Source organism: Musa acuminata, chromosome BXJ1-5, assembly GCF_036884655.1.
Source record: "Musa acuminata AAA Group cultivar baxijiao chromosome BXJ1-5, Cavendish_Baxijiao_AAA, whole genome shotgun sequence".
NCBI lineage: Eukaryota > Viridiplantae > Streptophyta > Magnoliopsida > Zingiberales > Musaceae > Musa > Musa acuminata.
This window is the reverse complement of record NC_088331.1, coordinates 32747176-32774945: the sequence shown is the minus strand read 5'-3', so window position 1 is coordinate 32774945 and position 27770 is coordinate 32747176. Positions and strand designations below refer to the sequence as shown.

The following is a 27770-nucleotide window of genomic DNA, read 5'->3' as shown; positions in this document are numbered from 1 at the left end:
CAAATGCATGAAAGTGTTAAATTTCATTTTCGGATTCTCTTGATCAAAATTCATTTTTCGATCCTAAACGTTGATGCATGTTTTTATTTAACATAAATGAAAAAGCATGCTAATATGAAATCAATCACTTAAAATGAAATACTTAAAAAAAGGGGGAAAATATATTATCAATGAAATCATGAATCTACTTATGTTATGAATTTTGTGAACCATAAAAGTGATTTTGATGATTTGAATTTGAAATGAGTTTTATCAAAATCATGATATTGATTTCTTGGAATAACATGAGATTACCTTTGATGATCATTTTGATTATTATGATTCATGAAATTTTGGATTCATGACTTGGTCTTACATTTGTTTATGAGATGGTTGAAATCTTTGTACCTTTGAATTATTCCCTTCTCCTTTCAATTTTTGAATTTATGCATGTTATATGTTAAACATTTGAAACCATATTTTGTTTATCATGCATATCTAAGAAATGTTGATTTTATAAATTTAATGAGTTGAAAATAAATGATGATTTTTCTCTTGAATACAACTTGTGAATCTCATGAAAATAAACATGATGAATATTTTGAAAATAAATGAGTGTATCATGCATTTGGTCTTAATGATTTCTCTTGAACATACTTTTTGAAATCATACTTGATGATGAATATCAAGATATTAAAAGGATGTTATCATGGAATCATGCTTGATGATTCATTTTTTACCTTTCCGTCTTAAATGTTGACACTTGTTTTATTAAAGGTAAAGGCATGCTTATAAGAAGCAAATCACATGAATAGAAATTTATAAAAATGAAATGTGATCCTCTATCTTATCGTCTTTTCAATAAATATATACTTGTCATGTATGAATTTATTGAATGTTACATCTCCCTTAGTTCATTTTGTTCACCTAGATTTATTTACCAAAGAGGAGAATCTTCCGAATGAATGAAATGATACAAATGAATCACTTATCGATATATCTTTTTGAAATATCTTTTTAATGTAATGTTGATAATTTAAGATGCCTGTTGGAATTCATGACATGAGATAATTGAATCCTTGACTTACTCTTTATATGGCTTGAAAATAGATGTTTAAAATCTTGCTTGATGAGTTGTTTTATAAGATTTTGTCTTTACGTCTTGAACTTTCATGCTTGTCTTGATTTGGCATATAAAGACTAAGGCATGCTTAGATGAAAAAGAATCACTTAAAAACTATCTTTCCCATCTGATCGAGATTAATGATTTCATGATATTTTGTGAATCTTGAAATTGATTTTGATGACTTGATTATGAGTTTCAAGTTAAAGATTTGACTTAAATGAGTTTTATCTAAATCATAATCTTGATCTTGCAAAATTGGAATCACAAATAATATCTTTTGTTATTCATGAATTGATACTCACAATATGAAAGTATTGGTATTCATGACTTGAATTTGATTGAAACATTACATACTTAAATTAATCATTCTCCTATGTTTCAAAAATTCTTTAAATACCTTATGTGATGATTGAAAAATAATTTGCTTAATGATGAATCATGAATCATGACTTGATCTATGATATTACTATATTTTAATCATGATCCTTGGTTGTATAATTCTTTTGCTCTATTAAAAAGATTTGTCAAATGAATCATGTCCTTCTTGAATTTTCTTGATATCATGACATGAGTTTGTAATATGGCTTGTATAATGATTAAATTTTTTAGCCATTGATTTCTCTCTTCTTTTCGATAATGATAAAGGGGGAGTTAGTTTAATATTTCAAAGGAAGGAAAATTTGCTAGCTCGATCATTTCATTGAAAGAACTTGCTATCATGAACACTACCAATGAATTGCAAATCTTGCAATATATAAAGAGAAGCAAAGATTTACTATCTCGAAAGAAGCAAAAAAATGCAGAACTTAGAAAACTTGCAATATAATTGCTCTTGTCATGCTTTGTATCAAAAATATGTTGATATCCTTAAAAGAATCGCATTAAATTTTTTAGTGTATTGAAATGTATCACATGTATCGCAAATTAAAATTTTTGAGACTAGTATTATATCATGTTTAACAATTGATGTCTTTCATGACATGATTTCTTTGCATTGTTGTCTTGTATGTATCATGTGATGATTGAAATATTGATTAATGTAAATTCATAGTTTATGTAAAAGTCTAAATCATTGGTTCCTCTCTTTCTTTTCGGCAATGACATAAGGGGAGAAAGATTGCTAGCTCGATGCAAATGCTGGCTAGCTTGTACTCTTCCCTTCTTTTCGATAAAAACAAAGGGGAGAAAGCTTTTGCTAGTTAGAATATGTAAAGAAAAGCAAAGTGCAATCTTGCACAAGAAGCAAGTGTTGAACTGCCATGATTGAACTTAAGAATTTTGCTATGCTTTTGTGCTTATATGTTGTGATGAAAAGCTAGCTTGTATGTAGTAAAACTTGCATATAGTAAAAATTGCTAGCTTGTAGTCTAAAGAGAAGCAAACAGTTGCTATCTTAAGAAAAGCAAATATGCTAAAACTTGCACATCTTTAATTGCTAGGTTGCATGATGATAAAATTTGATACTATGTTTATCATGCAATGATTTAAACTTTTTATCTCTAAACACATAAGAGTAGGAACTTCTCCTTTTTGTTGATGACAAAGGGGGAGAAGTATGATGACATGACATGTTATGCATAAGTTTATGATGATATGTTGCTTGGATTCTTGAATCCAAGAGTTTCTATCAATAAGGCATATTGATACGGGGAGTTTGGTTAAACTCCGAGGAGTTAAGGTTAACTCCGTTAGTCATCAATTAGTTGTCATCATAGAAAAGGGGGAGATTATTGAATCTCGGATTTTGATGATGAAACTAATTGATTGAGTTTAGATGTTTAACTGTATTTTGAGTAATGTAGGTCTACTCGATCAGGATTAGATAGTTAACACAGGAGGAATTGACGTTACGTCGGAGGAGATCATGTTAGGATATAGGATGGTAGAAGGCTTCGAACGTCGGGCATCGGGCCAAGAGCGAAATTGCGCCAAGGATATCGGGGTTGCGGAGGTCAACCGCCAATTGGGCAACAAGCCGCAAGAGAGGACGATGCACTAAAGAATCGGACGAAACGCCAACCAATGACGTGCCGGGCAATAGAATGTCAATTTGTGTTATAATAATTGTCTAGATCGGAGTAGAGTTTTGGCTTGTGTGTGCAGGATTAACTATGATAACGATGAAGACATAAAGCGAAACAAAGTGTCGGAGTCAAGCGCGAAGGACTTATTGCGAGTTTGAGAGTTCGACGGAAGTCCGAAGGTTCGTCTGGAATGCTGCCGGAACTAGCCGAGATTGAGTAGGGAGCTTGCCGAAGGGTTTTTCGGAAGCTCGCCGGAAGGTTCGTTGGAAGTTCGCGGAGCTCACCAAGAAAGATCGGAGCTTGCCAAAGAAGCTTGTTGGAACTTGCCAAAATCAAATCGTGAAGTCTAGGAGCTTGCCGGGAGTCCGCAGAATGGTTTTCGAGAGTTTATCGGAAGACCGTCGAAAGTTCGCCGGAAGCTCGCCGAAAGAAGTCTTGACTTGCAGACTTTATAATAGCTTAGGAAATGTCTTTAAATTCGTAGTTAGCATGTTAATTAAGGTTAGGATTAGGTGTTAATCTTATAACCCAAGTAGGGGCCAACTAGGCCCAAAATTAGATTTGGTTTAGGCTGAACTTAAAGCTCAACCAGTGAACCGAAGGGTCTGGCTGTGGCACCGCCAGACTGGGCAATGGCACCGCCCAGCACCCGAGAGCCAAGCGATGGCACCGCTTGGCTGGGCGGTGGCACCGTCCAACACCCGAGAGCCAGGCGGTGGCACCGCTTGGTTGGGCGGTGGCACTGCCAGTACACTATCAGTGTCAGACACTAACAGGCGGTGGCACCGCCACTGACAGGCAGTGGCACCGCCAGCATCGGGAACCAAAGAGAATTCAAATTTTGGAGCCCAAATTTGAATCCTCTTGAGACCTATAAATACCCCTCAATTCTCAGCTGAGATTACAACCTTTACGAAGCAAGAGATTGAGATAAAAGTCTTAGCAAAGCCTTTAGCAAGTTTTTGTTTTCAATAGCTTGAGTGTTCACCTCCCACTTTATCTTTGAAAATTTGTAAGAGTGTGAACCACTTGTAAAATGTTGTAAGAGGGGTATTTGTCCTTCCCCTTCAAAGTGATTTGCTAGTGGAAGTTTGGAGCCTCATCGAAGAAGGCTTCGCAAGTGGATGTAGGTCGCATGACCGAACCACTATAAATCGGTTTGCGTTTATCTTATTGTCATTTATATTACTGCAAACCATCTTCACTTTGATGCTCTACTTCTTTGTCTCCTTCTTACGTATCTCTTTAAGTTAAAATGCAATCGAAACGGTTTCAAACGAAACGTTGCTTTTATCGTACGAAGTTTTCGAAAGTGTTTAAATCGTCAAAAGTTTATCGTACTTTACCGCTGCACTAATTCACCCCCCCCTCTTAGTGCCGCTCCGATCCTAACAAACCCGTGAAAAGAAGAAAGTGCTGGAAGAGGTGGTTGGTTTTCGCTTATTGAAGGAAGGCCTTTAGTGGACGCCGGTGACCTCGACGGAGGAGGAATCCGAAAGTGGTTGTAGGTCACAAAGATCGAACCACTCTAAATTCTAGTTTGCTTTTCAATTTGTGCAAGTTTCATTACTGCAAGCTACATTACCTTCTTATTGCCTTCTCTACACTCACGTATGCTTTCAAGTTAAACTCCATATGAAACAATTTTAGTCAGAATCAGTTTTAATTGAAACGTAGACTTTTGAAATCGCAAAAGTTTTCCACTACACTAATTCACCCTCCCTCTTAGTGTCGCTCTTGACCCTAACAGACGCTTTATCCTCTTTTACGGCCTATTTCCCAATCGGTAAGTTAACATCTGTAACTCCGATATTCTTAGTGTAATTTTCGCTCTTCTTAGCCCGATGCCCAAACCCATAGCCCGAAACTTTCTTTCAATACGTCGATCGATCCTCCGGCTTGACGTCCAATTTTTTGACATGTTCTACTCTGGCCCAATATGATTCTTCTTGCTTTTAATTGTCTCTCCCTGATCAAAGCTTCCTACATCACTCAAAGTGCAGATCAGATAAACACTATCAATTGGTTTCATCATCAAAATATGAGATTCAACAATCTCCCTCTTTTTGATGATGACAACCAATTGATGACAAAGTTAACCTTAACTCCCTCTATCAATATGTCATATTGATAGAACTTTGAATTTAAGTTGAATTCAAGTCAAAGCAATCATGATCACATCATATACAATACGTCATATACATCATCATAATAAAATCATGAGTATTACATTCATCATATGCATGATCATTATTATAAGTATCATCATGGTATCAAAATATCAAAGTATATTACATCCTACTATGCATGATTCAACTCATCATTTCATCTTCTCTCCCTTTGTCATCAACAAAAAGAAGAAGTGTATCTAGCAAGTTTTTGAGATATAATTTCAAATCATTGCATTTATCATCATGCAAGCTAGCAATTTTTTTTTAATAAAATTTTTACACCTTTTGATATATGTAAGATAGCATGTTTTTGCATCTACTTGAAACTTGCAAGCTAGCATTTTTACGTTTCTAGCAATTCTTTCTCTATGCAATTTGCAAACTAACAAATTTAGTAAGTTTTATATAATTTTGGAACATGCAAGCTAGCAAATTTTACACATATGAAAGTTGACAAAATTTTTGCATCTTTTGAGATAAGCAAGCTTTTTGCTTCTCTTTATCATGTACAAACTAGCAACTTTTTGCTTCTTCTTGAAATATGCAAGCTAGCAAAATTTGCTCCCCCTATGTCATTGTCAAATAGAAGAGAAGAATACAATATTGTAATTCTTTTCCCTTTTAGTAAATAACAAAAAGAAACATAGGAGTTCAAAAATAAGATCTTGATTTATAGAAAAATCTCATGTATCAAATATTGAGAAATCAAGATCATGATTTAGATAAAGAAAATAAATCTTAACCTATAAAGTATTCTCATAAGAAATGTCTAGTCATCATAATTATCACGTTGGGCATGATACTAAATCAATAAATTTTCAAATCAATATTACTTGGGTATGTATGATACCAAAACATAGTTTCAAGTCTTCAATATATAACATGCATAATTTCAAATCATTACATTTCATCCTTGCTTCATGCATGATACCAAAAATAAATCAATCATCACTATGAGCATATCATACATGATACTAAGACATTAAAATTTTTTAAGCATTTATCACTTCATGCATTAAATCAACATTTTGATTATGATACCAAACATTCATCATTTATTTTTTTCTCCTTTTTCATCAACAAAAAGAAGAATCATTCAACAATGCAAGTGTTTGAAAGCATGTCAAGTAAGTTTTACACCAATTTATCCAAGCTAGCAAAGCTATCTCCCTTAATGTGCAAGCTTGTAAGTTTTTCCTTTCTTAGCAATATAGTTTTCTGGAGATGTGCATACTAGCAATTTTTTCTCCCATTTTTCCATTGCAAATAAGAAAGAAGAAGAGAGGAATTGTATAATAGTGCAATTCATTTCCTTCTTACATTAATGCTCTAAGCATCACATAAATACAAAGGCAATCATAAAAAAATCATGATATGAAAGATGAAAGATCAAGAAAGATCAATTCGTGAATGATTCATTTAGATAAATCTCAATAAGAAGGAATGATACAAGAACACATAAGAGATCTTTCATCTTTCATAACATAAATAGATTCATTAATTTCTTATTGAAAAACCGATAAGATAGAGATAGAGAAATTTTCAAAATACATTCCCTTTTTAGTTGTTTCAATTTATGTGATTTGATTTCTTACCAGCATGCCCAAGTTTTTACACCAAATCAAAACATGCATCAACGTTAAACTCATTAAGCATAATCATCAAACATAATTTCATAAAGCATTTTCAATCAAAATCGAAAATCATCAATTTAAATACATATTATTTTTTCTTAAAAACATACATAGGATTAATCATTAGATTTAAATCTAACATTTTTTATATTTTCATAAAACATACAATTATCATTATCATTTTCAAAATTAGCTAGAAAAAAAAAAGCATGATCCCCTTTTATTTATTTATTTATTTATTTATGTTTTATATTTTATATAATAATTTAAAAATAATATATGAAATGCATCAAGTAATTTCAAAATAAAGCAAAGGGGTTTTGGTTACCTTATCATCAAAAGTCGTGAAGGCATAGTTTGCTACTTCACCTTTGTTGGTTTGTTCTTCATCTTCGAATGAACTTGATTCGTCCCAAGCCACTTTAAATACTTTCTTCTTCTTTGATAGCTTCTTCTTTTTAAGTTCATTTTTACTTTTTGACTCTTGTCTTAAGTACTTTTTTAAGTTTTATTGTGAGAAGTTTAAAGTCATCATCACTTGAGCTTTCGCTCGAGTGGTCATCTTGAGTTCTAAGTACCAAATCCTTTATATTCTTTGGAAAGTTGTTCTCGAGTTTTTTATGTACATTATACATCATTTCATAGGTCATCAAAGACTCAATAAGTTCTTCAATCGGAGAATGGTTTTGCTTTCATTCTTATATTGTCGTTACTTTTGAATCCCAATTTTTAGAAAATGATCGTAAAACTTTATTCATAAGTTCAAGATTCGAAAAACTTTTACCAAGAGCTTTTAGACTATTGACAACATCTGTAAAACAAGTGTGCATATCTCCAATAGTCTCGCTTAGTTCCATACAAAATAATTCAAAATCACGTGTCAAAATATTTATTTTAGAGTCTTTAACTCTACTAGTGCCTTCGTGTGTGATTTCGAGTGTGTGCCAAATATCAAAAGTAGAAACTCAATTGAATTCATTTTTGTCTAAGGCGTAAAATAGAGCATTCATAGCTTTAATATTTAAAGAAAAAGTCTTCTTCTTCAAATCATTCCAATCATTCATTGGAAGAGAAGACCTTTAAAGTATGTTTTTAATTATATTCCAAATATTAAAATCTAAAGAAATCAAGAAAATTCTCATTTGAGTTTTCCAATATGTATAGTCTGTCCCATTGAACATGGGAGGACGAATGATAGAGTGACCCTCTTGAAAGTCGAAAAGAGTCATTTCTTTTGGGTATTAAATCAAACAAGAAAAATATGGCTCTGATACCAATTGTTAGGATCGAGTCGTCACTAAGAAGGTAGGGTGAATTAGTGTAGTGGTAAAATTATGTCGATTCTGGAAACTTCGTACGATAAAAATCAATATCCAACAAAGCCCGTATAGGAAATATGTTTAACTTGAAAACATATGGAAGCATAGTGAAAGTAAAGCAGTTTGCAGTAAAGGTAAATTGCACAAAAGAAATGTAACCTAGATTTTTATAGTGGTTCGGTCATCGTGACATATATCCACTCTCGATTCCTCTTCACTCGAGGCCACCGGCTTCCATTACCCGATCTTCTTTCAATGGGCGAAGATCAACTACCCTTTTACACTTTATCCTTTCCATAGGTTTAGGAGATAATGTTTACACCCCTCTTTTACAAGGTTTCCCTCACACACCTCCCTTAGAAATCTCTCTAAGCTTTAGGAGGAGGGAACTCAACTTTCTAATAAGGTTTACAATTTTAGAATAATAGAGTTATGCTCAACTTTCTTGCTATTCCATGCAGGAATAGTTAGGGTATTTATATACCCCAATTGGCTTCAAAAATGAAGCTAAGAAAAGGTCTCAACCCGGGTTTCCCGGGTCCTGGCGGTACCACTACTTGTGTTGGGCAGTACCATCACTTGCAGCACTGACACTAGGCGGTACCACTACCCAGTCTAGCGATACCACCGCCTAACATAGTCTCGGAGACTATACCACCGATAGTTCCACCAATTTGGGTCATTATTTGTGCCTTTCACTTGGCCCAACATAGCCCAAACTTGGGCCCAATTGGTCCTTAATTGAGTTGGCCCAATTCCAACCTAATTGCGCCTAAAACCTACTTCGATCTAAATAATTATTATAAAGTTAAGTCAAATGTTGTTTGGCATGTCATTGGTACATCGACGCTTCGTTCGATTCTTCGACACATCATCCTCTTTTTTGGTCTATTGCCCAATCAGCTAGTTAACCTCAACAACTCTGATTTCCTTGGCGTAATTTCTACTCTTCTTGGCTCGATGCTCGAACCCATGATCCGAAGCCTTTTGTCGACACGTCAACCGATCCTCCAGCTCGATGTCCAATATTCTGACATGTTTTACTCCGACCCAACATTATTCTTTCGGCTTTTAATTATCTCTCCCTAATTGAAGCTTCCTGCATCACTCAAAGCGTAGATCAGATAAACACTATCAATTGGTTTCATCATCAAAATCTAAGATTCAATAGCCTTAACTTTATAACGAATATCTGAATTAAGACGTTCAATAAATATTTTTACTAATTACTTTTCGGACCTATCTTTAACCTGATTTGATAGTCGTTAAAATCGATTTTGATACTTTAATATAGTAGAAGTCTAATGAATCCAGCAAGCTGCCTATCAACATTCTCATGTTCGAATGGTCCAAAACGAACAAGAAACCTTTTCTTAAATTGCTTCTACGAGAGAACTCTATGATAAGTTTCATACCATTAAAGAACATCCCTATCTACTTAGTTAGATTGAAGCTAGTTTTTACTTTAAAATATTTTATAATTTTATGAAAGCAAAAAAATTTATCTGCTCTAAAAACTCAATCGGTCGATTCTCCATCTTTCCATCTAGAAAATTTCTCCATCTTTCCATCTAGAAAATTCTACTTTCATACGAGGATAGCTATTACTTGGTAACCTTTTCTTGTGACTTTAGATTTTATTGGTAGAAACCAAAATTTCATCTTGTTGATTTGTACTGAAACTCTAAAGTAAACTCTTTTTAAAACCATTTAGAGTTTCTTACCACCTTCTCTTAATTTTTATTTTCAAGGCTTCAAATTGAAATTTCAAAGAATTATTAATAGTCATTGCGCTCGGTCATAGATATACAATTCCTAAATTTTAATTTTGATTTTAGGTAGGGTTGTTTACTTGGTGTTGAAGGTGAAGTCGTCGTTGGTGACATGAGCGTTGGGCCCTATGGTAGCGTCGAAGAGTATATTGAGGAAACATTGCAAAAACTTTAGGAATACCGAGGAAATACTACAAGAACTTTAAGAATACTGTTTTGTTACCAAATGATGAAACTCTAGGGTTTTATCTAAGAAAATATATAGGGATTAATCGCTTCAAGGGGATCAACCTCCTTTTGATCACTTTGAGAGGGTCAACCTCCAAGTTGGCTAAAGACTTTGAGTTATATTTGATTGCTTGAAAAAAATAATTAAAGATATTATATATATATATATAGTTATTTAATTCTGACTAAGATTTTTAATAAAAATAAAAACAATAATTCTTAATTTACTATGGACTCTTAATATAATTAGGAAAAATTCAAAAACTCTCACAATAACTAGAAAAAATAAATAAGAAAATAAAATTTAATATCGAATCCCTAAAATTAAAAACTCCTAAAATTAAGGAAACCTAACGTATTAGTGAAAATCAATCCATTTTAGCAAAAAAAAAAAAAAATTCATAATTCTCTTACTAAAGCTACGGAGTAAAACTTTTTTTTTCATTGGTTTTGTTACATGTTATCTCTTCACTATTTCCCAGGTTATGATGCTTGTAATCCGTAATAAGGTATAAGCCTATGATTAAAAAAATTATCAAGAACCCAATTTAAAATTAAAATTATAAATATAATAAATATAACTTTTAAAAGATTAAAAGTTATATGCCACTCCAACTTATGCTTCGATCTCAATGAATCAAAACAAACATGTGCAGGACATGCATTCCTATTCATCAAAAATTATGTAATAGACATATGTTAATCTGCATACGTGTAAACCACAAATTTTCATTCATGTGCATCCATAAGTAGATAACATATTTGAATGCATGCATTTGCCTATCAAAGCACATACGAAGAACTCGGAGCATTTGAATTTGTAGACCCTAATAAGTGAATCTAAATATTTGACCAAATATAGTCGACTAGTTAATACTTCATCTAATATCTAATAAGATGGGTCACAATCCAATATTCTTTGCTTATAATCATGAGTTAGATATTTAATGAGTTCACCTATCTTGCTAAACTACATCGATTAGTTTAGTTATATTGAGTTATTTATAAACCCGCAATGTGTCTAAACTCTAAACCATGATTGTTAAGTAATCAAAAGTAGTTGATTACTGTTAACGAATCTTCCCAAGTATTTTAATTAGATAACTAACATTGATTGTTATCTAGTCAATGTGTTTAAATTTCATCTTCATTATTTATTCTTTGATAAAAAAATTAATTTAAATATGGAACGGATCTAAATTTGTTCATAGTATTTTAATTCAATTATTAACTAAACAATTTTTAGATTTTTAATTTAGACATAATTTTACAATTTAACTGTAACAAAGAGAGAGAATAAAGGAACATCTCTACCTATAATCACGTCTATAACAATGAAAAGCTATAAGCACGAATGTGACTAATGAATTGTTAGGCCATATGTAATGTGCATTCTCTTAGATCAGTCTTATATTTATATATATATATAGCCGAAATACCCAATTGGACTCAATTACAAGAGTAATATGTTAAGTAAACCATCACACAGATTATCAATAGATAAAACATTTTATTAGATAGACATGCTAGATTCAATTTTCACAAGTGAGATGAGATAAAAATGATATTTATTAAAAAAATTAATTAAACTAAGTAGAGGTAATTGCTGAGAAAAGAAAACAAATGCTTGAGGTGAGAACAAGTTTCAAATTTAATTTTAAGATTAACAATTTACTTAAAATATAACGTCAAAGTGGTTTCCAACTTCCATCTTATGGGTTGATAAATTCGTTAACAAAATTTATTTAAATTTTATAAGTGAAAGTGTTGTTCATGTGATTGATCCCAGTGAAAATAACTCTTGCCTGCCAAGACAATCATTCTTGCCAAGTGGTCTTATACTTAGTCGTTACATTAGTGCCATTACAAAGATTACAAATATGTTAGGACATCACTGTGTGTTAATCCTCACATATTATTTACTAAACCATGCATTATATCTTACAACTCGAGGAGGACATTAAATTTAAATGAAAGAAAAAGGACATGCTAAATAGTCCCACATTCGTTCAAGGGTATATTATTATTAGAAGCAAAAAAAACATTATTTATTGATACATTTAGTTGTTTGGTAAATATCTTATTATTATTTTATTAATAATATTAAAAATAATCATATAAAGTTTTCTTAATTTTTTTTTGTTAATGATGCTACACACAAAGTGGGCTTTAAGTAACCCGGCCCGTTTTCAGCCCGCGAGGCGCTGCGACTAGAAATGCAGGAGAGAGTGCGACGTCCATCTCGGAAAACCCTAACTTGTGCGACCGTCAAGCCGACGAAGGTACGGATTTGGTCTCATCTTCATGCGTTCTTTCTCGATCTTCTCTTGGTTCCTCGCTCTCGATTTTCGACCTAGGATGGATCCTCGACTCCACCAGTTGGTTGTTAACGTTTGGTATATGAATTGTATTACTGTGAACTTCTATGGAAAAGGAAATCTCCGGATTGGTCGCTGAGATCCCCAAGTTGGGGCTGATTGCTGCCCGTTTTCTACTTGTGTCGATTTCTCCTAAACCACCGCCTATTATTGCGGGGAAAATGTGATTTTTGTGAGGGATATATGTTGTCAGTCGGATGTTGGCGATTTTGTTGATTTTGCTTAGATAACCTAGTTTTTTTTTTTTCAAAAAAAGATGGATTCTGTCCTTTTGTTTCATCATAGCTGTGTAATCGATGCGAGGATCAAAATGATCTTACTTCTTGTGCGCTGAGGTAACAAATCTTTTGCCTTTGGAGTATCACAAAATGCTCACAGAGGTCAGAGTTATTCTCATTAGGTAAATTTTAATTGCTGAGACACTTGATATCACCAATTTTTTGCTAAAAATGATAATAGGAAATGAGAAATATTTTCTAGTATGTTTTGACCTTTTATTCAGCTGGGTCAGGTATTGAGCCGCGTAGCTTGAACTAAATCTTGTAGGATCAAAGTTATAGGTCAGCTAGGTTTGCAAATTGACATTGTGGATCAGCACAAGTCTTTTCATACATTATAACTATATTTAGTGAGACCAGTCTTAAAATCTCTCAGCTCATCCCTCATGTCTGGGTAAGGTCTGGTTGTGTTCACAATGTATTTGGAAAACACAGACACTCAAAAGAAGGAAAAAAAATTCTCTTTCATGATATTTCTAATCTGATTTTATTGACTACTTAGTGCCAAAATCTTATTCTACTTTGCACAAGCTGTTCAGTTCTAATTCAGTGTAAAAAGGGACTTTGAGTTAGGCAGCTGATGATCATAGCAAGTTCTTCTGGAATAACTGTAGAAATTTTCTTATATAAGCTGCATTTTGGCTGTCTAAAAACTCTCTTCCATGTTATTTCTAATTTGATATTGACTGCATAGGACCAAATTTTATTCTATGCACAAGCTCTTCAGTCCTAATTCTCGGTGAAAAGGACTTTGAGTTAGGCAGCTGATGGTCAGAGCAAATTCTGCTGGTATACTACAGAAAGTTCCTTATTGAAGCTGTTTTTGGCTGCCCCTATTAGCAAAATTTAATGTGAGACCTTTAATAAATTTAAATGGTTGGGAATATCCTTTTTTGAACCCAAAATATTTGTGATTTACTTTCTTGCCTGTTACATTTCCTTATTCTGACAAAGTTGTATTGGATTATACCTAACACTGGTATCTTGACTTGTCTAGTAATTTTAGGTTGGGTTATTAATTTGTTGGCTTTATTCGGGTATGGATCTTACCCAGTTCTTGTGGATTATGACATGTAGTTGAAACACCTTGTTTTCTATTAAATATGATGGGTGCTTACGACATGAAGTGAGCATAGCACTTATTTGACTTATCAAACACTTTTTAACCACACATTGCAATTTATATTTTGGAGGAACTTTGAATTCCCCGAGTATTTTAGATATGATTTCAAGTAATTTTTCATGCACTTTAACCACGCAAGCATTTTGTTGAGGATGAATTCATATGGTACTGTCAAAAGTTTGGCAACTGGGCTTGTCAACTAAGTGTTTAAATTTGGTTGTGTTGGTGGGACAAGGTTCGTTAACATTACAATAATTGGGATATTTAGTTTTTTTTCTCAAAAAAAGAAAAAAAGAGGGGTGAACGTTCACGGAATGCAGCAATAAAAGAAATGATAAGGTCAGGCTTGTGAGTTTATATTAATGGATGCTATCTGTAATTGGCAAAGTTAGATGCTGTATTTTGTATAATTTAGAATGGTCACTATGATTTGGTTGAGGTGCAGTTACTGTATTCAACAGGTTTGATCTCATAGAAGAACGTGATTCGTTGTGTTTGTGTTATAACCAATTGAAGATTCGGTCAGGTTGTTTATCTATTTAGTTGGCTGTTATCAATGTGATTTGACTTATTTAATACCCAAAATTGACATGAATTAACATGAACACTCATCCCTTGAAACTAGTGATGGAACACCTCGATTAGTCCCACATAGAAAGTGGACGAGACTAAGATTGACTTATAAGAGTATGATAGGGGTGCTACCATCAATTTTAGCCTAAGTATTTTGACTAGTGCTTTGGGTTCAATGAAGTTGACAGGTCAGTCTGGGTCGTAACGTTTGATATCAGAGTCGATCTAGTATTGGGGCATGGTGAGAGGGTTTAAATAGGGAGGGATTACCCATGGATGGAGTCAGAGGACTCATCGCTGCGTGGAGCCACCATTGAGCCACGTCTTATATGCGTCATGCTAGGATTTGATCTGGACTATGTTGGACTTTGATGAAGACATCAAGCTCTTATGTGGGAGAATTTGTAACATCCTGATTAGTCCCACATTGAAAGTGAGCAAGACTAGGATTGACTTGTAAGAGTCTGATAAGTGTACTACTATTAGCTTCAACTTAAGTATTTTAATTAGCGGTTTGGGCTCAACGAAGTTGATATTATTAGTTAGCTCATCAGACTTCAGTCATGACAAGTGAATTAAAATCTAGCTTATGTAGTCTGCTGCATTTACTCCATAATGTCTAAATTGGGTTCTTTTTTGTTTATATTTTAAGTTGTAACTTTGATGCTTTTGTGAATATGCACTTGGTTGGTCTAAGATGACATATTTATGACCTAGACCAGTATATGCACAGTCCAATCCCCAGTGACTCCACTTGTGGTGCAAAGGTCAAGTAAAAAAATGCCACTTGCTAACATAATGCAGAATTTGGAGTCTGGAATTGGAATCTTATTTTCTTCCAAGTAGTGTTTTTTCCCATGGAAGTGAAACAGCCATTGCATGAATTCTTATGGAAACATCGTATGGAGCTTTTGTAAATTCTATAAAAACTGGTGTCGTGAGATTGTTCAAGTTTTTAAGATAGAATTTGTGATGTTGAGTCATACACTGATGTATCATGAATGTGACCGTTATCTTGAGCTTGTATTCATGCGTACACTTAGTGCAACTGATATACTCCCATTATCAATTGCTTCCCGTATTCTTGGCTTTCTTCTACCTTTACATGCATATTGCCGCAGAATTTTAAAAGGGAGGGAGCAATATATCCTAGATGTGAAGAAATATTAAACGGAAATAGTTTGTTGTAAAAAGCTGCTCCTAAATGGAGTACATGGTTGTTAAACCTTCGTCTCATTCTTTTTTCCTTTTTTTGTCTGTAACCTCAACTTATGTTTAGTAAAATTGCTTTCCCTTCCTCATGGAGTATGACCTGTCTTGCAGTTTATTCCTTGATGCTGATAGATAGCATGGAAGACACCGAAACAGTTTCTAGTGGCATTGAATCAGCAGGAATGATGTTGGAACAGCTTGGGAAGGCATTTGCTGATCTGGAGTCTCACAAAGAATCATCTCTGCAAAGCAAGATCAAGTGGGATGAAATCAAAGAACATTTCCAGAGTCTGGAGAGATTGTTGAAGGATAAATTGGAGGAAGTAAAAGTGAAGAAGAAGGCTTTTGAGGAGAAGCAATCAGAAGCTCAGGCATTGATTGCAGAAAAGGAGGCTGCTGTTTCTGCAAAAGAACATGCTTCATTAGCTCGTCTCCAGGAGCTGAGGGACTCAGCTGTTTCAGCCATAGCAGAGGCACGTCACAAGTATAAGGTGGCATCTCCTGAGCCTATTGATGTCAGGGGAAGCAAAGAAAAAAAGGTAAGCACCTCTCCCAATGATATCAATGCACCAAATCCTGCTTCAGAGGAAAAAAATCCTGATAATGCATTATGCGAGGTCCGTCCTCGGTTGAAGCAACTTTGCCAACAGATGGATGCAAAGGGACTTCTGAAATTTATTTTAGAAAAGAAGAGGAACCTTGGCAGCCTACGTGAGGAACTTTCACTAGCGCTGAAATATGCAACTGAGCCAGCCCGTTTGGTGCTGGAGTCCTTAGAGGGCTTCTACCCTCTTGACCAATCTAATTCACCAGGGAATGAGGATAATACCCTTCAGGGCCTGCGCAGAAGCTGTCTTCTAGTGATGGAATCTGCTGCCCCTCTATTGGGGTCAACAGAGCAAGGTGTTAATCCTTTGAGCTCTGAAATTAAACAGCAGGCCAAAGAAATTGCTGATAAATGGATGCCGAAGTTGGCTGGTTTAAATTTAGATGCTTCTAATGGGTATTCATTGGAAGCACAAGCATTTCTGCAGCTCCTTGCTACTTTTAGCATTGCACCAGAATTTGATGAAGACGAACTTTGCAAGCTCGTCATAGCTGTCTCTCGTCGCAGGCAGGCACCTGAGTTTTGCCGTTCTCTTGGATTAACACACAAAACGCCAGGTTGGTATTTTGATAACTGGCCTCAAGAGTTCCAGTGACTTGGGCACTTCTTTGTTAGGTTGTCTTACAATGCTCCAAGAGGAGATGTGAGGTCAATGCAATAAGGATGGACTTCTTAAAAAAAATTAGAAATTAGTTCTTTGATATATTGTTGGTATCTTAATATCTGAGATGTGTTGTTCATGCAGGCCTTATTGAAGACCTGGTTAGCAAAGGGAGGCAAATTGATGCCGTCCACTTTGCACATGCCTTTCAGCTTACCGATCAGTTTCCTCCTGTCCCTTTGATGAAAGCATATCTAAGGGACTTGAAAGATGCCAAAGAAACTAATGAAGACACAAGCACTGCTGCTGTACAGGTGATTGCTACCTTTGGTCACCAACTGGATTAGAACTTGGAACTAGGATCATTCTAGTGGTAAAAGGAAACCTTTTTTTTTTTTTTCTATTGAGCAATTTGCACCCGTTTTCATTTCTTTTGAATTTCAATCTCTTCAGAAGGACTCTGCATCTGATGAGCTAGGTGCCATAAGGGCTGTCATTAAGTGTATCGAGGAGTACAAGCTCCAAGAAGAGTATCCTCTGGATCCCCTCCAGAAACAAGTTGCTCAGCTTGAAAAGGCTAAAGCTGACAAGAAACGAGGTGGAGATACTGCAAAATTCCAACCAAAAAGGCCTCGTGCAAGTGGAGGTTATGTTCCTCGTAGGCATGCTGGTGCTGTCAATAACTGGCAGCGCCCACCCTTGGCTTTTGATCATAGGGCTCCGTATGCTGGTGGTGCCGAAAGGTATGCTTACAACGTACCACCAGCCTACGAAGCACCACCGGTACATGCTGCATATGGGCAACAAGCACACCCTCAGAGAGCATACCACTATCCAGATGAGCGAGGCCCCTCTGTGCCCTATGGCGGTGCCACATCGAACTATGGAAGCTACACAAACACTACCTTGCATTCTGCTTCGAACAACTATGCTAATTATATGGGCCCTGGAGTGCCATCTGCTTCGTCAACCTATGGGGGATACACTGGCACTAGTTATCAGCCCCCACACCAGTCTTATATGTGAAGGTGATCACCAGACACCCAGGATGTAGTAGCTGCTAGATGAACATTTTAGAATAGGTAATCGAAATATGGCAGCAAGCACATGTTATCTGATGGATGCAATCTTGAACTCACTTTCTGACCCTTCTGACGGTCAAATTTATTTCCTGGATCTTGTGATGTAACCGTGTATGGTATAGTAGTTCTCTTGTTCCGTGCTTCTCGAGTCTCAGAGCATGAGTTGTTGGTTGATTAAAGTGTGCTTGCAATCCATTTAGGTCATTGATAGCAGCAGAGACATGCTTGAACAGCCATAAATCACCATGGGATTGTCCAGGAGTAATACTCCTTTCGAGAGTCGTGTTACACAGGAAAACCATAAATTAGCTCAGTTGAAGATTTGCCGGGTGAAAGTGATTCAAACGATTTGCCGATGCCACGTTCTTGATTTAGATGCACTGAGATAGATTGAAGCTCTTTCTCATGAGTTTCTAAACTCATATTCTCCCCTATTTCATTCCATTTCATTCTCATACTCTTTTAAATTACATCAAACTCATTTTTTCTTATATTTACACTCTTCTAAACTCTACAAAGTAATGATTTATGAATTGATAATTTAAATGAGTTTTCTGTAAATAATTCAATATTTACATTAGAGCAATCCGTAACGAATCAAAATACGAATCTTGTACAAGGCTATTCCTCAAAAATTTTAAAAAAATATTATACTATTTTTACCTAATTTATATTAGTTTTGCTAAATTTATACTATTACTATATTTATTACTAACTTAAAAATCATATCTTAACTTTTTTTATTTTCAGATATTTTCGGAAGATTTTAATCCTAAATTAGGTGTACCACTCGATATATCCTAGCCCTAGCGTACTGCAAGAGTACATAGTTCTATACCGTACCGAGTGAAGCTCAAAACTTTTGTACGATATGAGATTTCAATCTTGCTTGATATTAATACATAAAAGAGTTCCCAAAGTATCAAAACTTAATGCATGTTGAACACACAATTGATTGGATCTTGAGTCAAATTGGTAATGTACATCATCTTGTTTTTAACCTAGGAAAGAAGTTTTTCCTTGATAAAGGATAAGGGACGAAGGTAAATTTTGATTAAAATTTATAGGATGACTCAACCTAAGGTAAATAAGATATATACATCAAAGTTTTAGGTATGAAATTTATAAATTGATGTTTGAAACATAAATTTATTACTAATAGATCAATATTTTAGATGTAAGAGAAACTTAAGATGATGTCTCAAACTCTTATATTAAATAAATGAGATATATATATTGGGGTTAAGGTTCATTTTAACTTGTATGGTTTTGGTCATGGATCATTTAAGTCCTTGTGGTTTACTCGTATATAAAATAACCTCTATATTTTAAAAAATATAACATAATGTCTGAATTAATAGACATTAGAGTCTGTGACATGCTGATCCATAATAAACTATTAATATAATAATATATAATTTAATTAAAAAAAAAGTCATTTTAGCCTATGTAGTTTTAGTCATGAATCACTTAAGCCCTTATGATTTTATTTGTCTAAAATAACCCCTATATTTTTAAAAATATAACATATAAGCCTCTCTCGTTAAGTCTGAGTTGACAGATTTTAGAGTTTGCTTACGTGATATGCTGACTCATAATAAATCATTAATATAATGACGTGTGTAATTTAAGTTTAAAAAAATATCTATCTTGTCGAGGAAGATGAAGCAATAGAGGCTATAGCGTTGGATGAAGGCGGAGAGGCAGAGGTGTAAGGGGCCGGAGGCGGAGGTGAAGGAGAGCTGGACCACCATGTCGTAGGCGTGATTAGGTGAGGGCATAAGAGAGGATGAAGTGTGAGGTGATGGGGATGAAGACACCGAGGAGGAGGAAAATAGATCATGAGACTATTGGATGCCTAACGAATGATTGGTTGATGCACATCTACCTGAGATAAGACTATAAGCTCTTGAGCTTGTCGTCAACGCGGGAGAGACTATGTGCATACAATGCTCTACGAGGCAACAACGACTCGATGCTATTGCTGATGGTTGCTCTCACAACGATCCCTCCTCCCGTCATTGATGGTGGTTTTAATTTTTTAATTTAAATTATATATATTATTATATTAATAATTTATTATGAATCAGTATGTTACATAAGCAAATTTTAACTTCTATTAACATAGATTTTATAAGAGGGGCTTATATATTATGTTTTTAAAAATATATAAGTTATTTTAAACACGAGCAAAACCATAAGAGCTTAAATAGTCTATCATCAAAACCATAATTACTAAAATATATTTTTTTTTTAAATTTAAATTATATATATCATTATATTAATAGTTTATTATGAATCAACATGTCACGTAAGAAGACTTCAACATCTGTTAACTCAAACTTGATTGGAAGAGCTTATATACTATGTTTTTAAAAATATAGATATTATTTTAGACGTAAGTAAACTATATGGATTTAAGTGATCAATGACTAAAACCATTAGAACTAAAATAAATCTTAACCCTATATATTACCACCAACAAACATATTATACTTGTAAAAACTTTGAAGATCGAGGATGCTCAAATTAAGGGTGATTTAGGTATAATGCACTATATTAATATTTTAGATGTGAAAATTTTATAAATTGAGATTTCAATTCTTAACATAAAGGTGAATCAAGGATATCACCGCCTGAAGAGAAAAAAAAAAACTTCATTTAGCTGAAAAGAAAAAGGATCGAACAAAACTAAGTATCACAGAAAGATTTTGTTTTGTAAAGCGACTTCCATAATATAGTCCAAACAAAGTAAGGACAAGACAGTCTCCTACAAGTACATTCCTCGCTGGCAAAACCCGAGTGCTACATTTATTTACCACCATATAATGTATAGATATGGTAACAGCAACAGCAGGTGATTCCGGCTCACGGGCATTTGGGCTTCCTGTTCTTGCCCTCGGTGACCTCGTCCCTGTAGCAAGGGCACTCAACCTTGTTCCCGTAGGTCCCCGAAGGCACACACTTGCAATCCTCGAAGCACACCCCGCAGTAGCGCAGGCACAGGTCTATCACGCCGGCCTTGGCGCATCTCACTTTGCACTTGGACTCGCAGAAGGCTGAAGCAAGGAGAAAAGGAGGTGCAGGAAGCCACACGAGTACCATCAAACACCAACAAGTCAAATATTTTATTTGTTATAGGACTTGCAGATTTTTCAACACATCAATTTCTTTTGTGCTATCTCAAAGTCCCAGGAAGCAATATATGCTTCATCCCTTTCAAAGATTTCCTACTGTCCACCGTCTACTGCGTGCAATTAACAGTTATAGAGTCACGATAAGAGGACTGATGACAATGATATAAGAAGAAAATAAATCGATCAGAAACAAAAGGCATATTATGTAACAGTTATTATTAAATATATTTAATAATAATGTAATCATTCTCATTAAGATTCATAATTCATTATCATGAATTTCTTCATTAATTATGGTTTAAATGATTTCAATTTTTTATTCTTTATACATAAAACTGTTATTATTAAATTAAATATTTAATATCATTAAAGTTTTTCGTTATAGTCCAAACGTTACAAATTTGAATTAATTCTTGAACGTTATGAATTGGTGATAATAAATGTTCTTGATGGGAGAACATCTATATATATATGAGGATTTTAGTCCCTGAACTCAATCATCTCTTTGAAGCGAAAGACTTTCTTACACCATCTAAAGCGAGAGTTTTGAATCGAGAAGTGCCAAAGTTCAAGAAGAAACCTCTGCAGAAATTTTTCACAATAATGGCTGGAGGTATGCAATTTTGTTTCCGCATCAGTTTTTTATTGTGTTTCTATTATAATGATTTAGAAACACAAGTTGATTTCAACGATTTCTAACATTTGGTATCAGAGTATTTTGACCTCTACCTTGATACGAAAGAGTTTTCATTTTTATGCCATGAAAATGATTTGATTTTGGTTTCTTCTTGGAAACTTCTTGATATATTTTATTGAAAATCATGAGGAAATATCATTTTCAACATTTTAGTCGATAAAATACTCATATTATGTATGCATATTTATTTATATAAAATTATACCTATGAGCAATTTTTTTATGTTTAAAATGTCTAGTGATCCATATAATCTTAATTAATTAAGAATTAGCCACAGCATCATTAATTAATTAAAATTATATATAAAGTTAAAATAAGGATCACATAAGTAATTAGACATCATATTGTGACTAATTATATTTCATATAATAATTGTTATCCCATAGGATCTTTTATTATATTTAATATAATTAATCAGGATAAAATATCAGATTACTTTCATAATTTACCCATAGGGATTATGAATTGGAATATAATTTGATAGTTTTATCATAAAGACCATATGAATCTATTTGAATTAAAAATTTAGCCCACAGGCAATTTTTATGACATGAGATTCATATTTTTGGCATGTTTCACATTGGTAAAACATGTAATTTAGTATATTAAGCTTCAAATTTTGACATAAGCATTTTGATTTTATGCAGTTTCTCAAACTATTAATTTCTCTGATATTCGATGTGATATTCCCGAACTTAATGGTGATAACTATAAGATATGGAAGGAGAGGGTTCTCCTCCATTTAGGATGGATGGATATCGATTATGCTATCAGGAAAAACGAACCACCTATAGTCACTAATGCCAGCACTCCAACTGAGATCACGTTAGATGAGCGATGGGAGCGATCCAATCGGCTCAGCGTGATGTTTATCAAAACTAAGATGACTGTTGGCATACGTGGTTCTGTTGACCAGCATGAAAATGTCCGAGACTTGCTAAAAGCTATTGATGAACAATTCGTCACTTCAGATAAGGCACTAGCAAGTACCCTAATAATGAAATTCTCATCCCTTAGACTCTCCAACATAAAGGGTGTACGTGAGCACATAATGTAAATGCAAGATATTACGGCTCAACTTAAGAAACTTGAGGTTAATATGTCATAATCCTTCCTGGTGCACTATATTCTGAACACCCTTCCACCTTAATATGGTCCTTTTAAAATTTCATACAATACACATAAGGACAAATGGTCAATCAATGAATTAATGACCATATGTGTTTAAGAAGAAGAGAGGCTAGTGATGGAATTGGGTGAGAGTGCATTGGTAGTAACCACTCGCGGGAAGAACAAAATTGACAAACATCAAGCCAATCAGAAAGCTCATCAGTAGGGAAAAGGTAAAATACCACTCCAAGTTGATATCAAGAAAGAAGCAAGGTGTTTCTTTTGTAAAAGAAAGGGACACATGAAGAAGGAATGCACGAAATTCCAATAGTGGCTTGAAAAAAAAGGTAAACTAACCTTATATGTATGTTATGAATCTAATATAGTCAATGTTAATATTAACACCTGGTGGATTGACTCTGGATCAATAATCCATATTGCAAACTCTTTGCAGGGTATACAAAACCTAAGGAAGCCAGTGGGAAGTGAGCAAAGCATCTTATCAGGAAATAAGATGGGCTCACATATATAGGCAATTGGAACATGCATTTTAACTTTAAGTAGTGGTTTTGTTTTAAAATTGGAAAGAACCTTTTATGTACCAAGTTTCTCACGAAACTTAATTTCTGTTTCCAAACTCGTACCATTTGGGTATTTCTTTAATTTTAAAGACACATCATTTTGTTTATTACATAAATATGATTGTGTTGGGAATGGTGTTTTGTTTGATGGTCTTTACCGTATTTTATTATAAAATGATAATACTCAAAGTTCACCTATAACTAGCAATCTCCCACTTGACCTAAAGTCAATCACCTGTGTCTGATCCCCATCAGACCCTTGTGATGCTTAAAAACAATCTGAAACAATGGTTTTGTCAGTGGATTTATAATGTTATCTTCAGGTAAAACTTTTTCACTACTACATCTCCTCGGACAATAATCTCTATGATTAGGTGGAACTTCCTCAGAACGTGCTTAGACTTCTAATGAGACTTGGGTTCCTTTGCTTGAGTAATAGCCCAATTGTTGTCGCAATATAATAGAATCGGCTCCTCGCTGCCCGACATGACTTCTAGATCTACGATAAACTTTTTCATCCACTCCCTCCTTTGTTATCTATACTGTAGCAATTTACTTTGCCTATATGGTTGAGCCAACAGTAGTATCTTGCTTGAAACTCTTCCAACATACTGCTCCTTCATTTAGGGTGAACAAATACCTTGAATTAGACTTGCTGTTATCGATGTCGGACTGAAAACTCGAGTCCGTGTAGCCCTCAATCTAGAGGCTACTACCTCTATATACTAGTAAAAGATCCTTAGTCCTTCTTAAGTACTTAAGGATGTACTTTATTGCTTTCCAATGCTCCAAGTTTGGATCTGCTTAATACTTGCTCGTGACACTTAGTGCATGTGCTATATCAGGCATGGTACATGACATGACATACATGATAGACCCTATCGCTGAGACATAGGATATCCTATCCATGTTCGTCCTTTCTTTAGGAGTCTTTGGGGACATACTCCTAGAAAGTGATATCTCATATCTTATCGATATGAGACATCTCTTGAAATTTTTCATGCCAAACCTTTTATAAAATTTTCCATGCCAAACCTTTTGACAATGGTGTCTATGTACCTAGACTAGGATAAACCAAGCATCCTCTTAAATCTATTTCTATAGATCCGAATCCCCAAAATATAGGATGCTTCCTCTTAAGTCCTACATGGAGAAATGTCTAGATAACAAAGTCTTTACTATGGAGAGCATTCTTATATCATTCCCAATAATCATGATGTCATCCACATATAGCACCAAAAAGGTGATAGCACTCCCACTTACCTTCCTATACACACAAGACTCATATTCGTTCTTAACGAAATCATAAGATCTGATTGCATCATCAAATTTTATGTTCTAACTTCAGGAAGCTTGCTTTAGTCTATAGATGGACCTAAACAATCTACACACCTTATCTGGAATGTCCTTGGACATAAATCCCTCAAGCTATATCATATACACCTCCTCCTCGAGTTTACCATTGAGGAACGTAGTTTTCATATCCATTTGTCATATCTCATAATCATAGTGTGTTGTAATAGCTAATAGAATTCAGATGGATTATATAGAATCCATTTCAGAATTCATGGCTTCTTACTACTTCCCGAAGTATATACTTATAATAGCCTCATCGTAGGTCTGAGGATCAATATCCTCAACATCATCTGCTCTAATATGTCCCACATATCTCTTAGGAGAATGAGATACTCTACCAGACCTACGTAAAGCCGAAACCTATGTGCTAGGTACCTGAACAGACTCAAGCTGTGGAGTGGTGCTTGAGCTAGGTTCTCCAACCTCGCTCAACTCTATCACACTCCCACTATCTCCATCATGAATGCGTTCCTTCTTAAGGAACACTACTCTCTTGGCTATAAAGACTTTTTGGTCCTTAGGGTGATAGAAAAAATACTCACAAGTTTCTTTGGGGTATCTCACGAACTTGCACCACTCCATCCTAGATTCTAACTTGTCAAGGTTATGTCACTTAACTTGGGTAGGGCTGTTGAATCTTGGAATTTGATGATAAAGTCAATTGTCATTTGTTATCTAATCCATATGTTGAGATAAGTGTGCAAGATTAACTACAATGAAAGTAAGACATGCAGCAAGAGTTGCACCGGAGTCAAGACTATAATCACGTTGGGAGTTCAAGAGTTCGACGGAAGTCCGGACGATCGTCGGAGGTTCTACGGGAACAAATCCGAGAAGTCCAAGAGCTTGCCAAAAGAAGCTCGTCGGAACTCGCCAAGTGGATCGTCGCAAGTCCAGGAGTTTGTCGGAAGTCCGCAAGAACATCACCAAGGGTTCATCGGATGATCGATGGAAGTTCGCCGGAAGCTCGCCGGAAGAAGCGATTGACGCACCGGAGCAAGTTGCAGTAAATGTCTTAAGAAATATCGTAGTTAGCACGATGATTAAGTTAGAAATGAGAGGTGATCCCATTAACTTAATCTTGGGGCAATTGGGCCCTTGACAGACCCAAATTGGGCCGAATGGATCAGCCTATTCGGACCCATATTTCTTGGCCAGCAGTGGTACCACCTGGGTGCACCGCCCAGGGCTCAGTCTCTGAGCTAGGCTGGGCGGTGCAACCGCCCCTGATAGGCGGTGGAACTGCCTAAGCTTGGTCTCCGAGCTCTACCAAGCGATGCAACCGCCCCTGATAGGAGGTGGCACCGCCTAGAGGCTCAGTCTTCGAGCTCTGCCAAGCAATGCAATCGCCCCTAATAGGAGGTGGCACTGCCCAGAGGCTCAGTCTCCGAGCTCTGCCAGGCGGTGCAACCGCCCCAGTCAGGCGGTGCAACCGCCAAACCCTGGAATTTCGGGAGATGACAGTTTTGAGCTCGGAATTCAAACTAGTTTGGGGTCTATAAATACCCCACCCTTTCAGCAATGAAAGGGCACCCCAAAAGCATCGACATCCTAATCTTACTTTGTGATTTTTAGAGCTTAAAAGTGTAGTATGAGTTAAAAGTTCTCCTTCCTCTTTTTTTCTAAGTTTTGATCTGTCAAGAGAGGAAAGAAAATTCTGTAAGGGTTGTCTCCTAAGCCCGTCAAAAGGAGTGAAACTGTAAAAGGGTGGTTGGCCTTTGCCTATTGAAGGAAGGCCTCTAGTGAACGTCGGTGACCTCGTTGGTGGAGGAAGCCAAAAGTGGATGTAGGTCAAGATTGACCGAACCACTCTAAATCTCGGTTTGCATTTACTTTGAGTATCTTATCTTTACTGCAAACCTCCTTAGTAGCTTACTGCCTTCTGCTCATTTACGAACGTGTTTCATAGTTAAGTATTTTTCGAATCGGCGTTAAGACGGAAATCAGTTTTATCGTACGAATATCATATTTTAGTTTGCGCTTACATTCTGATTTACATCATAACTGCAAACTGCCTTTATATCTTTGCTTTAACTGCATCTCATTTGATCACAAGTTAAAGTGATTTACGAATTGGCTTTCATACCGAAATCACTTTTATCGTATAAACATCGTATTCCAGTTTGCTATTACATTCTGTTGTCTATCTTAACTACAAACTGCTTCTATATATTTGCTTTAACTACATCTTGCTTGATCATAAGTTAAAGTGATTTACGAATCGACTTTCTTACCAAAATTACTTTTATCGTACGAATGCTGTTTTAATCGTCGAAAGTTTTCCGCTGCACTAATTCACCCCCCCCCCCCCCCCCCCCTCTTAGTGTTCTTGATCCTAACAATTGGTATTAGAGTGGGGTTAACTCTCAAACGGATTAAATCCCAAGAGAGATGACATACTGTCACGGACTTAGTTGGTTTTGCCTAAGTCGTGCGGCACCCTTGCGTGTCCGTCCGCAAAGGTCAACCTCCCCGAAGTCTCCCATGTCCCTTAGGACCCAAGAAAGAGAGAGAACGAGTTAGAGAAAACGCCACAATCGGGATCCACAAGCAAACATCTCCGAAAAACACTTCATAGACAATGCAAATTCCAAACAGACTTTACAAGCTCTGAACAGTTGCACAACAAAGGGTAAAATGATCCATTACATACCGAAAATCTCTCGCACGTGTCCACATGACACAACTTTTATTTACAAGCCTAAAGAGGCCACTAACCCAACTAAGATGAGACTATTATACCTTCGGCCGCCCCTCTACATGCTGTACAAGGCATGAACAT

At 35.3% G+C, this 27770-nt stretch overlaps 2 protein-coding genes across 8 annotated transcripts in view; one reads left to right on the top strand and one right to left on the bottom strand.

Annotated features, from left to right (window-relative positions):
- Window positions 1-12457: 12457 nt before the first annotated feature.
- LOC103985136 (FRIGIDA-like protein 3) lies at window positions 12458-18249 on the top strand. 6 transcript variants are annotated; one of them, XM_018826640.2, is made up of 5 exons: window positions 13059-13698; window positions 15929-16356; window positions 16453-16981; window positions 17170-17339; window positions 17479-18249. In XM_018826640.2, exons 1-5 carry the CDS (start codon window positions 13677-13679, stop codon window positions 18049-18051), a joined length of 1722 nt encoding a protein of 573 aa, XP_018682185.2. In that variant the 5' UTR covers window positions 13059-13676; the 3' UTR covers window positions 18052-18249. The 6 variants fall into 6 exon arrangements, with proteins under 6 accessions (XP_009401032.2, XP_065039719.1, XP_065039718.1 ...); XM_009402757.3 differs by lacking the exon at window positions 13059-13698 and adding an exon at window positions 12458-12535 and having other exon boundaries at window positions 15929-16981; XM_065183647.1 differs by lacking the exon at window positions 13059-13698 and adding an exon at window positions 12542-13011 and having other exon boundaries at window positions 15929-16981.
- Window positions 18250-20866: 2617 nt separating this feature from the next.
- LOC103985135 (uncharacterized) overlaps window positions 20867-27770 on the bottom strand; it is a 62081-nt gene continuing 55177 nt past the window's right edge. Inside the window, exon 4 of one of the 2 annotated variants that reach the window (XR_010513803.1) lies at window positions 20867-21354. The gene's annotated coding sequence lies outside the window, so the exon portion shown is untranslated. The remainder of the gene's footprint in view (window positions 21355-27770) is intronic. The other variant, XR_010513804.1, reaches the window with a different exon arrangement.